At 47.1% G+C, this 12,118-nt stretch overlaps 1 protein-coding gene across 1 annotated transcript; it reads left to right on the top strand.

Annotated features, from left to right (window-relative positions):
• Nucleotides 1–765: 765 nt before the first annotated feature.
• NEURL2 (neuralized E3 ubiquitin protein ligase 2) lies at nucleotides 766–6,251 on the top strand. Its single transcript, XM_040435508.1, has 2 exons — nucleotides 766–1,966; nucleotides 5,836–6,251. The coding sequence occupies exons 1-2, from the start codon at nucleotides 1,258–1,260 to the stop codon at nucleotides 5,949–5,951; spliced, it is 825 nt and encodes a 274-aa protein (XP_040291442.1). The 5' UTR covers nucleotides 766–1,257; the 3' UTR covers nucleotides 5,952–6,251.
• The last annotated feature ends 5,867 nt before the right edge of the window (nucleotides 6,252–12,118 follow it).

The raw sequence follows: 12,118 nt of genomic DNA, 5'->3' as shown, positions 1-12,118 counted from the left end.
CATTTAATACATTTATGGCAATTCATTCTTGCGGTGGCGGAGGTCAGATGTGACCTCTTATGGGCTATGGTGAACACCATTACAGGATTTGTATTCTTAACGCTGAGGCATCTTGTGTGAACTCTGCCCTGTGCTGTCCCTCTGTTATTCCTCCTGGAAATATGTGGACTAAACAGTTTACAACAGAGTGTGTTCCCTCCTACACTGACACTGGCAGCAACAAAAACCACCCCGAGCCGCCTACACTGCTCCAGCGCCATCACTGCAGCCAGTCACTGATCTCAGCAGTCTCATGCCACTGAGGCCAGTAATTGGCTTCAGAGATTACCTGCGGTATAGGGGTGCATCATCGCTACAGCCAAACACATGACGCCATGGCTGTAGCGGTGAGGAGCATCGGAAAGGAGGGGACCCAGAATGGTGGGTGTAACTTTTTTTTGTTATTTTAATACTTCCCTAAAAATTAAAGTGGTTATCCGCACAATGTACTTACCTGGCACCCGCACACCCACCATTGCATCTCCCTGTCGCGCGGATGAAAACATCTGGTGTCGGGGGGGGGGGGGGGGGGGGGCAGCCAATAGCAGACCGTGACGGGGGCGATGCTAGGGAGGCTCGTCACCCCCTGCCATTGGCTGCCCCCTCCCCCCATCGCCGGATGTTTATGATTTGCGCAACGGAGAGATGTAGCCGTCGGCGTGCGGGCATCAGGAGCAGCGCAGGTGCCAGGGAGCGAGGTAAATATGATCTGTGTCAGGGGCCCGGGCATTTTGGGGGTTGGATAACCCCTTTAAGGGTAAGTCCACACAGGACAGAATTGCTGTGGGTTTTACCTGCAGACTGGCACAGTTAAAATCCGCAAAACCTGGAAAGTGGATAAGATTGTACAAATCTCATCCAAACGCAGCGAAAAAATGTCCAATCTGAAATGTTCCTGTGGTGAGAATCTTGAAATCCACAGCATGTCCTTTTTTGTTGCAGATCTTCCCTGCGGATTTCTGCCGGGGCGAAATCCGCAGCAGGAAATATCCACCGAGTGTGGCCCTAGCCTAAAAATGTGTGCTTTTTGCAAAACTGTGCCCCACAAATGTGATATGACAGTGACATCTATATATATAAGGGCACTTTACATTATTGATCACGTTGAGTTGGCCGGGTGTCGGGCTTCCCCTACATGGCTCTCCGCCTCACCGCCAGCAGCTGTCTCAGGACGCCCAGACAAGCTACTGCCTTTTTTTAAAAATAGCAGCAGGCTGCATGTCATCGGAGCTGTGTGCTGGAGCAATGGCCGTACAGTCCCAGCCATTTACAGGCTTCCACCACGTCCACGGTACCAACATTCGGATCGACCCCACAGGGACTCAGGCTACCAGAGTCGAGAGCTTCGCTAATGGCATCTGCTTCAGTCGAGACCCGCTGGCGCCCGGGCAGCTGTTTTTGGTGGAAATTGAAGAAAAAGAACTGGGCTGGTGCGGTCACCTAAGAGTCGGGCTTATAGCCCGAGATCCTCGCAGCTTGGACATAGTACCAGAGTATTCACTACCGGACCTTGTCAACCAGGGGGACAGCTGGATATTTGCCATCACTCGGAACCACAACAGGGTGGTGCCAGAGGAAGAGGAGAAGGCGTCCATCTGGGGAAAAGACCTAGCAGAACCTTATCTAAAAGTGGGCACGTTTAAGATTCCTCGGGACAAACTGATAGCACGTAGTAGGCCTGGTCGTTTCAGTCACATCCTGGACGACTTGTACAAAACCAATATTCTGCCGCCCACTGCTCGCCGAAGCCGGATCGGGGTGCTGTATGAGCCCCAGGCAGATGGCACCTGTCATATGCACTTCGTCATTAACGGAGAAGACATGGGTGCCAGCGCTCGTGGGATTCCAGCGACTCATCCATTATATGCCGTGATCGACGTCTTTGCCTCAACCAAGAGTGTCCGAGTGATCCAGTTAGAATATGGATGTATGTATCACCGTCGGGGGGGGGGGGGGGGAAACGCTTTCATAACTGAGGGGGTGGGGGAGATTTCCAAATAAGACAGAGCCGTCACCCTGCCCTTTGTCACAGTGGTAGCTTTCTATTGATAGTCCGCTATTCACACTGTTGTTACGGGTGGAGACACATTGCTCTGCACTTCATTAGCCAAGTCATTTTAGGAACAACATACCTGCCCTAGATTCTGAGGGACAAGCTGAAAACTAAAAGAGATGCCCTAGTGAGGCGGTTAAGGGTATTGCTGGACTTACTAGAATTTGGGGTATATCAGTAGTAACAAGTCGGGGCAACTGGGCTTGTTGTATTTTCTCTTCAAGACTCATCTGACTGGTTTTCTCAATTAGAATGACTTGTACGATCTGGCATTAAATACTGGTGACTCATGCTTCAGTCAGCATAATCTGTTTATTATAATCGACACTCATGGATCTCATGGAGGTAAGCTGTTTTCTGAAACTTTTAAACTGATGGTCTCTGCTCTGGATAGGTCATCAGTATCTGATCGTGGGGGTCGGACACCCAGGACCCCTGTTGATCTGCTGTGTGAGAAGGCACCGGTTCCACTGTCTTCTAGCAGCTTAGCCTAGGCCTGTGATGGCTAACCTCCGGCACTCCAGCTGTGGTAAAACTACAACTCCCAAGATGCACAATTGCCTGGCTGTTCTCAGAACTCCATAGAAATGAATGGAGCATGCTGGGAGTCGTAGTTTCACCACAGCTGGAGTGCCGGAGGTTAGCCATCCCTGGCCTAGGCCATGCAATGTCACGCTTAGGGGCAGCTCAGCCGCATTGAAGTGAATGGGGCTGAGCTGTGATAACGTGCAATGTGCAGGTGAGCTGAGAAAGGTCACGGTGCTACTGCAAGAGCTGGTTCCTTCTCAAACAGCTGATTGGCAGGGGTCCTGGGTGTTGGATCCTCACCAATCAGATACTGATGACCTATGCAGAGTATAGGTCATCAGTATAAGGCCTCTTGCACACGGCCGTTGTGGTTCCGTTCCGTGCATTGGGGACCGCAATTTGAGGTCTCCAATGCACAGTCAACATCCGTGTGGCGGCCGGGACGGATCCAGACCCATTCAACTTGAATGGGTCCCTGATCTGTTTGTTCCGCAAAAAGATAGAACAAGTTCTATTTTTTTTAAGGAACGGAAGCACGAATCGGAACCCCCACGGAAGCACTCCGTAGTGCTTCCGTGGGGTTCCGTTCCGCACCGCATCTCCGGATTTGCAGACCCATTCAAGTGAGTGGGTCCACATCCGTGATATGGAATGCCCACGGCCGGTGCCCCGTGTATTGCGGAACCGCCGTATGCCCACAGGAGCACAACGGCCGTATGCAAGAGGCCTAAAAGTCTCTGAAAAGCCCTTTAATTGCATGACTGAAGCTATTAAAAGTGATTAAACTGCCTTGGGAAAAAGCCAGTCGGATGACTCGAGAAACGTCTTCAAGATAAAATGCACGTCAGGTTGCTCTGGATGAATGAGGTGAACACTCTAGACAGGTCAACTAGAATAATACATTGAAACGATTTACAATGGGACCCATTAGGATAGTCCATTTTCCTATACCGTTTTAGAGAATTCGGAAATAATAGATGAGGTCCGCTGATCAGAATCCCCATCTCCTGGTGGCAGTGAAGAGCTGTTACAAAGGGCGTCTATTGCATTGGAGGACCTGTCCTGTCCTGCATTGCACAGACAGCCCATTGTTTTAAATGGTAACTGTGCAATGCTTCATTTTGCCATGTGGTGGCGCTGCAGGGAAATTGAACACTTACTGACAGATTTCTCAGCAACGTTCAGCTGATGTAGGTCCCTGCGGGGAAACACTTTAAAATAAGATTGTTAAATGACCCGATAGGAATAGTCCAAAGCCGAGAACCCTTTTAAAGGGGCTTTCCTTGTTTTTAATAATGATGACGTATTCTCAGTGATCAGTGGGGATGGCGGGTGTCAAACCTGAACTGATCTTGAGGAGAGGTCATCAGTATGGTTAGCCCAGAAACCCCCTTTAAAGGGTTTCTACCATCAGAATTACTGTTATGTAGCTGACTGACACTAGCGTTGCGCCGACTACGTCACAGTGAGGAAGCCGGCACCAGGAGCGCGGCCTTCACTCACTGCGCCTGCGCCGAATACAGAAGTGAATGGCGCAGGCGTGGGATTTCCTCAACGATGCCTGGAATTTGGACATCAATCAAGAGGAGCGGGGCGGGCAGAACGGGGGACCTGGGCGGGATAAAGGGTGAGTAGACGGAGCCTCTATCTACATAGCACCTAGAGGCTCATTAGCATATTGTAAAAGTGGGTATTTTAGCTGAACGGCCGCAGACAGAAGTTTAAAAAGAACACTGTTCTGTACTGCTGACATTAGCACAACGCCAGTGTCAGTCAGCTACATAACCGTAATTCTGATGGTAGAAACCCTTTAATCTTTTGTGATCCTTTAAACTTTCGAACGTCTATGCTATCACATGTATTAATGGAGTAAGAGTAGAAGGATAAAAGTGAATGGGGCTGATCTGCAAGCAGCAGTAGTAGCGCTGTCTGGAAAAGGAAGCATTTTTTTCTTTTTCTAAACTTATCTGATTAGTCTTGCTGATTATTTTCTAGGAGGGAGCAGTGTATACAATACCTATAATGGACTATCGCCATAGTTGTCATCCACTAGATTCTATCTGCGCACTACGGTGTGCGTCCTTTCCTTTTTTTTTGTCTAAGGGTACTTTCAAACTTGCGTTTTTCTTTTCCGGCATAGAGTTCCGTCCTAGGGGCTCTATACCGGAAAAGAACTGATCAGGTATATCCCCATGCATTCTGAATGGAGAGTAATCCGTTCAGGTAGCATCAGGATGTCCTCAGTTCAGTCTTTTTGACTGTTCAGGACGTAGATAATACCGCAGCATGCTACGGTTTTATCTCCGGCCAAAATTACAGAACACTTGCCGGAATGCCGGATCCATTTTGCTGGATGACACCGGAAAGACGGATCCGGCATTTCAGGCATTTTTAAGACTGATAAGGATCCTGATCAGTCTAATGTCATCAGTTGGCATACGTTTTGCCTGATCCGGCAGGAAGTTCCGGCGACGGAACTGCTTGCCGGATCTCTCTGCCGCAAGTGTGAAAGAAGCCTTAGTTAAAGGGCATCTGTCAGCAGATTTACCTATGACACTGGCTGACCCGTTACATGTGCACTTGGCAGATGAAGACATCTGTGTTGGTCTCATGTTCATATGTGTCCGCATTGCTGAGAAAAATGATGTTTTGGGTTCTTTTACACTAGCGTTTTTCTTTTCCGTCCTAGGGGCTCAAATCCGGAAAATAACTGATCAGTTTTATCCTAATGCATTCTGAATGGAGAGTAATCCGTTCAGGATGCATCAGGATGTCTTCAGTTCAGTCTTTTTGACTGATCAGGACGGAGATAATACCGCAGCATGCTACGGTTTTATCTCCGGCCAAAAAAACTGAAGACTTGCCTGAAGGCCGGATCCGGCATTTTTTTCCATAGGAATGTATTAGTGCCGTATCCGGCATTCAAAATACCGGAATGCCGGATGCGCAGACCGAAAAAAAGGTGAAAAAAATAAATGCCGGATCCGTTTTGCCGGATGACACTGGAAAGACGGATCCGGCATTTCAATGCATTTTTCTGACTGATCCTGATCAGTCTTATGCCATCAGTTGGCATACGTTTTGACGGATCCGGCAGGCAGTTCCTGCGACGGAACTGCCTGCCGGATCACTCTGCTGCAAGTATGAAAGTAGCCTACTTGTGATGAATGAGGGGACATGTGGTGACGATTATAACATGGACGTTTTTCTCTCAGTTCCATCCCTGCAGACCTTGTGCCGCCTAGTTATCCAGAAGCACGTGGTCCACAGACTGGCAATCGACTGGCTGGATTTACCGCAGCTACTAAAGAATTTCTGCAAGTATGAGTGATGAGACCAGCGGCGGTCTATTAGGAAACAGACAGCACCATAATATGGACTAAGCAGAGTCAGAAAATGTGCTGCAATCTCTACTGCTGGGTGACGTCCTCCTGAAACTAAGGATGGAGGAGAAATCCACCAATATGAGGCCATCAGCAACACTGCAGATTATCCACCTCTGGACTGTGCTGCGATGGCTAACCTCCGGCACTCCAGCTGTGCTAAAACTACAACTCCCAAGATGTCCCCTTGCTTGGCTGTTCTCAAAACTCCATAGGCCTCTTTCACACGAGCGTGGCGGATTGGCTCCGGATGCGTTCAGTGAAACTCGCACCATTTTGCAAGCAAGTTCAGTCAGTCTTGTCTGCGATTGCAGTTCAGTTTTTTCAGCGCGGGTGCAATGCGTTTTGATGCGTTTTTCACGCACGTGATAAAAAAAACTGAACATCTCTTAGCTACCTTCAGTGAAAAATGCATTGCCTCCGCACTTGCTTGCGGATGCGATTTTCACACAGCCCCATTCACTTCTATGGGGCCAGGGCTTCAGTGCGGGTGCTATGCGTTCACGTCACGCATTGCACCCACGCGGAAAACTCGCTCGTGTGAAAGGGGCCATAGAAATGAATAGAGCATGCTGGGAGTCATAGTTTCAGGAGGTTAGCCACCACTGACCCTGTGCTACCAAGGCCGGGTTCTCATCACTGTTTTGTTTTCCGTACTTCCGATCCGTTAGAAGAACAGTGGGAAAAAACGTATCCTTTATTTTGAGCATCACTTATGTTCCTTTTGCATCGATTTTAGCCATTTCAGTCTGCGATTTGGTATTTTAGATGGAAGAAAAAGTCCTTCCTCCGGACCCTGTTACCATAAAAGGAAACCATTGTAACTAGAACTACCTGGAAAGCACAATCCACATCTTTTGGTCTTACAATACGAAGACGCAGGGTGTAACCCTGTAAACTCTGCCCCTTGCTGCCACCATGTTACCTACAACCTGACATATTTCATCAAGAACGCCAACACCCCATACAAAGTGACATGTATCCGTAACACTAGTACCACTGGCTTCTTGCACAACATACCACGCGCTGCGATATCACTGCGCGGAGGATGCGCTGGATGCCCACCGTCCTCCAATATCTGCATATTGGCTCTGGCCAGGATGATTGCAGGTATCCCCCACTGTGTCCCGGGGGTAACACAAGTGACATGATCCAAGCAGCTCGTAAGTTTTTGGAAGAGAAGCCACATTGTGTGATGCCCCATCAGGTGTAACAGACGACTGGCTGTTCATAGATTTCTTTGGTGTCGACTTCGGATGGTGTAAGTCGATTTGCAAAAAACGTTGTTGTAATACTGTACGAAGATCCCGCTCCGTACAGTATTTGAATGTAGTGGCTCCGATAAGCCAAAGTAATTACTTCACGAAGTTGCGCGAGACTTCATATAATAACTTAGAGAATTAATTATTACTCTAAAAAACCTTGGTACCGGACTCTGGTTCGGTTCCTAGCGGTACCTTGGGATCAAACCCGAGTTCGTTACCAAGGTTTTTTACAGTCACAGAGTGTCATATATAGTAGTGGCAAGCTATCATCAAATAATATCACAGAAGGTTATAGCTACCAATTTAAAATTTAACTTTTACTAAATTATATTAAAAGAAGCATCATTCCAAATATTCCATGATAGTATATTTTTGTATGCCAGACAAAAAGAAGCTAAGCCCACCTCTGGAGTTAGGGTAGTGGGAGAATAATTTATAAATAATAGGTAAGACGGATATTGCACTTACGGTTAGAAGATATCCTTAAGAGATAGATGTGTTATCAGTGCGGGCTGCAGGTTGGATATCCTTATAGATACCTAGTGACTAGGCCCTTTACTTACCCCTACATGACCCTAAAGTGCTAGCTCACAGTGGGCTGCTTGTTCTAAAGGACAGGATGAATCGTCCTAAAGATGACGTAGTGAAATGTCCCGACGCGTTTCCCCAAGTAAAAGAACTTGGTTCGTCAGGGGACTTTATATTCCCATAGCCGAAGGATGGTGGCTAAAGATTCTGGCGGTGACAGAGGCTGATGATATGCATATCATCAGCCTCTGTCACCGCCAGAATCTTTAGCCACCATCCTTCGGCTATGGGAATATAAAGTCCCCTGACGAACCAAGTTCTTTTACTTGGGGAAACGCGTCGGGACATTTCACTACGTCATCTTTAGGACGATTCATCCTGTCCTTTAGAACAAGCAGCCCACTGTGAGCTAGCACTTTAGGGTCATGTAGGGGTAAGTAAAGGGCCTAGTCACTAGGTATCTATAAGGATATCCAACCTGCAGCCCGCACTGATAACACATCTATCTCTTAAGGATATCTTCTAACCGTAAGTGCAATATCCGTCTTACCTATTATTTATAAATTATTCTCCCACTACCCTAACTCCAGAGGTGGGCTTAGCTTCTTTTTGTCTGGCATACAAAAATATACTATCATGGAATATTTGGAATGATGCTTCTTTTAATATAATTTAGTAAAAGTTAAATTTTAAATTGGTAGCTATAACTTTCCAAGGTTTTTTACAGTAATAATTAATTCTCAAAGTTATTACACAAAGTCTTGCGCGACTTTGCGAAGTTATAACTTCGGCTCATCAGAGCCGATACATTCTAATACTGTACGGAGCGGGAACTCCGTACAGTATTACACGTTTTTTGCAAATCGATTTCGGATGTACCATGCGAAGTTGATTCGCTCCTCCCTAGTGTCGACTTGACGATTCTGATCTGATGTTTTTTCTGTAAACCTTTCCTTATGCATTTATAGAGTTCAGCCACGTTCACACGACAGTAATAAACAGACATGTGACAGACGTTTTTTTTAACAGCCGTCATGCATCCGTTTTAAGAACAGTGGTATCTACGGGGTTATTGACACAATTGGCCAGTGAATAACGGACGTCAAAAAATAGAAAATGTTCTAGCTTGTCCGTTTTCTGTGACTTAGGGCTCATGCACACGACCGTATGCCCTCCGAGACATACGGTCCATATGTCCCGGAGCAGCATACATCGTGTGAACGGGAGCGCACAGCATTATAGGTTACTATGATACTGTGCGCATCGGGCCGCCCGCGGGACTACTGTCCTGCACTCATACAACCCCTCATTATATATTATACATCCCCACAGTGCCCCCAGTATAAATAATAGCCACCATATTGCCCCCAGTATCTATATAGCCCCCGGTAGTGCCACCGATGTCTATAATGGCCACCATAGTGGCCCCAATATATAAAAGGCGCCAACACAGTGCCCTCTGTATATAAATATTGCCCCCTATAGTGACCTCCATTCTGCTGGGTCAGAAAAATGTTTTAAAAATTCATCCACTTAATCTACATGTGATGTATCGACACTGGGATTAGAGCAAGTGTTCCCTTGCATTCAAATGGATGAGGGTTTTAGTTTTTTTTTAACCCCTGAAAGCCAGTTTTACCTGTTTTTAACGGCCATTACAAGGGTGAACTTGTGTCTAAACAGCCGTATGATTTCAATAGGGTCCCGCTGGCCATGAAAACGGGCAAAAATAGGACGTCCTATTTTGTAAAAGCCACTAAAAAACAGCCATGTGAATAGCCCCATAGACTTCTACTGGTTCTGAAAATGGCAAAATCTGAGGCAGAGAAGAATAGAAATCTGCCTCTGAGAACAGATTGGTTTTGACTGTGTAAATGCCGCCTAATATATGCCACATTCACCTCCAACTCATCAATGTAGTTTACTGCTGTCACATTAACCTCAATGGGGAGGGTGACTAAACTACATGCCCCTTCTGAAGCCTTTGTGAAAACAGCCGCATAAAAACACACCCATGTGCACTAGGCACCAAACGCTGGACACATATTACGGCATATAAAATAGCCGTTTTACGTGATGAGTTTTTTCCCCATGTGAACATAAGCAGATACTCGATATAAGTATACATTTGCTTTCCTGTTTACTACAATAACACAGTAAGGGCTCTGTCACACAAGCATGGAATCCACTGCGTGAGAGAGCCAAGCCCCGCTCCGGACAGCAGAGACACGGAGCACTGACATGACTGATAATGCTCTTTGCCTCTCTGGGATCTTTTTACTACAAAATGACAGTGAGATAAAGTTGTCACCGTGATTTTATAGTAAAAAGATCACAGAGAGGCACGGAGCATTATCAGTCATGTCAGTGCTCCGTGTCTCTGCTGTCCGGAACGGGGCTTGGCTCTCTTTCACGCAGCGGATTACCCGCACGGGGTCTACTCATGTGAAAGAGTCCTAAAGCAAACAGTTCTAGTAACTTTCTAACAAGAGAAAAAAAAAAAAATGGCATGACGTGGTTTTCCAGATGTGATCCTCGTCACTACTGCCTCCATGTGTAAATGTACCCTAAGGCTCGTTGACATGTCGGATTTGACATAGATTTCGGTGCACAATACACGTCAAAATCCATGTGAAAGCCAGCGAAAATCAGCCATGATTAGGAGTTCAGTTCTGCAACCACACTCACTTGCAAGGCAAATTTTGGATATTTGGCGACAGAACAGAATGATCTACTGTGGAAACAAGCAGCAAGCAAAAACAGAGGCAGAAACCGCTGTGGATTTCAAGGGGTGAAATCCGTGATGGCGAGCTGCAGTGTAAATCCAGACGGCAGGGCAATTTAAACTTACGCTAAAGGATTACCCCCCCCCCCCCACCACCACCACCACCGAATGCCAATGAGGCTGATTCTCATGTGGATCCAGCCGCACCTCCACCGCACGAATCCAAGGATTAGCCTCAGATTTCTGCTGCAGAGACACCTTGGAGTTTAAGCTGATGTGTGAACGTGACCTTAGAGGAGCCTTGTGGATCACAAGTATTATGTTTCTTAACAGTAAAGTAGTATTTTGGTTAAAACAAGTTAACTCCTATTCACGGGGTGGCGGTCTGACAGCCTTGTACCCTGACGATCACAACAAGCCTAAGAATGGAGCACTTCTTGAGGATGCACACCATCACTCCATTCAAAGTCTATGGATCTGACGGAGATACCCAGCTGTGTACCTGGCAGTCCCATAGAGGTGCATGGACCCGTGGTGTGTATGCTGGACCAATGCTCCATTCAAATGGGGACTTTGGTCCCCTGTTCTCATAACTGGTGGGGGTCTCAGAATCCGACCACCACTGATCTAGCAATTTTCCTCTATCCATGTTGTAATCAGAACCCCTTTAGGGTCCATTCACACGTCCCACAAAACACGGACACCGGCCATGTGCATTTTGTGGACCGCACATGGCCGGCACTAGGATAGAAATGCCTTTTCTTGTCCGTGGCTGCGGACAAGAATAGGACATGCTCTTTTTTTTTTTTGCGGGCCGCGGAACAGAAGTGCGGATGCAGACAGCACGTGGTGTGCTATCCGCATCTTATGCAGCCCCATTGAAAATGAATGTGTCCGCACCCCTTCTGGAAAATTGCGGAACGGATGCGGACCCATTATACGGATGTGTGAATGGACCCTTAACTTGTGCCTCAAGCACATGACTGCATTATGACGCCATAAAAAACAGAGTCTTAAAGGGCATCTGTCAGCAAATTTGTACCTATGAAACTTTCATGTGTGCCGACATTGCTGAGAAAATGATGTTTTAATATATGCAAATGAGCCTCTAGGAGCAACGGGTGCATTGCCGTTACACCTAGAGGCTCTGCTCTCTCTGCAACTGCCGCTCCCTCTGCACTTCAGTTGACAGGCCAAGCACTGAAAACACCATCCACACCCTCTCCACTTTGATTGACAGCGCCAGGCAGTCAAAAAACGTGATCACACTTGGGCCTGTCAATCAAAGTGGAGAGGACGCGGCAGTTGCAGAGAGAGCAGAGCCTCTAGGTGTAATGGCGACGCCCCCGTTGCTCCTAGAGGCTCATTTGCATATATTACAACATCATTTCTCTCAGCAGTTCGGACACATATGAACATGGGACCAACACAGATGTCTTCAGCTGCCAAGCGCACATGTAACAGGTCAGCTAGTGTCATAGGTACAAATCTGCTGACAGATGCCCTTAACACAGCACCCACAGAAGTGTATTGGGCCCTAGTTTTTTTCTATGAGCTCTGAAATATGCAGTCCTATGGAACACAATATGGCAGTACA

Source organism: Bufo bufo, chromosome 6 (genome assembly GCF_905171765.1).
Source record: "Bufo bufo chromosome 6, aBufBuf1.1, whole genome shotgun sequence".
NCBI lineage: Eukaryota > Metazoa > Chordata > Amphibia > Anura > Bufonidae > Bufo > Bufo bufo.
The sequence above is the reverse complement of the archived record's forward strand: the minus strand, read 5'-3'. Positions and strand labels throughout refer to the sequence as shown.

What these genes read in the sequence shown, in the direction of transcription:
- NEURL2 (XM_040435508.1), top strand. Translation starts at nt 1,258, where the DNA reads ATGTCATCGGAGCTGTGTGCTGGAGCAATGGCCGTACAGTCCCAGCCA. An exon ending in GATCCAGTTAGAATATGGAT is followed by an intron (nt 1,967 to 5,835) that starts GTATGTATCACC and finishes TTTTTCTCTCAG; the next exon opens with TTCCATCCCTGCAGACCTTG.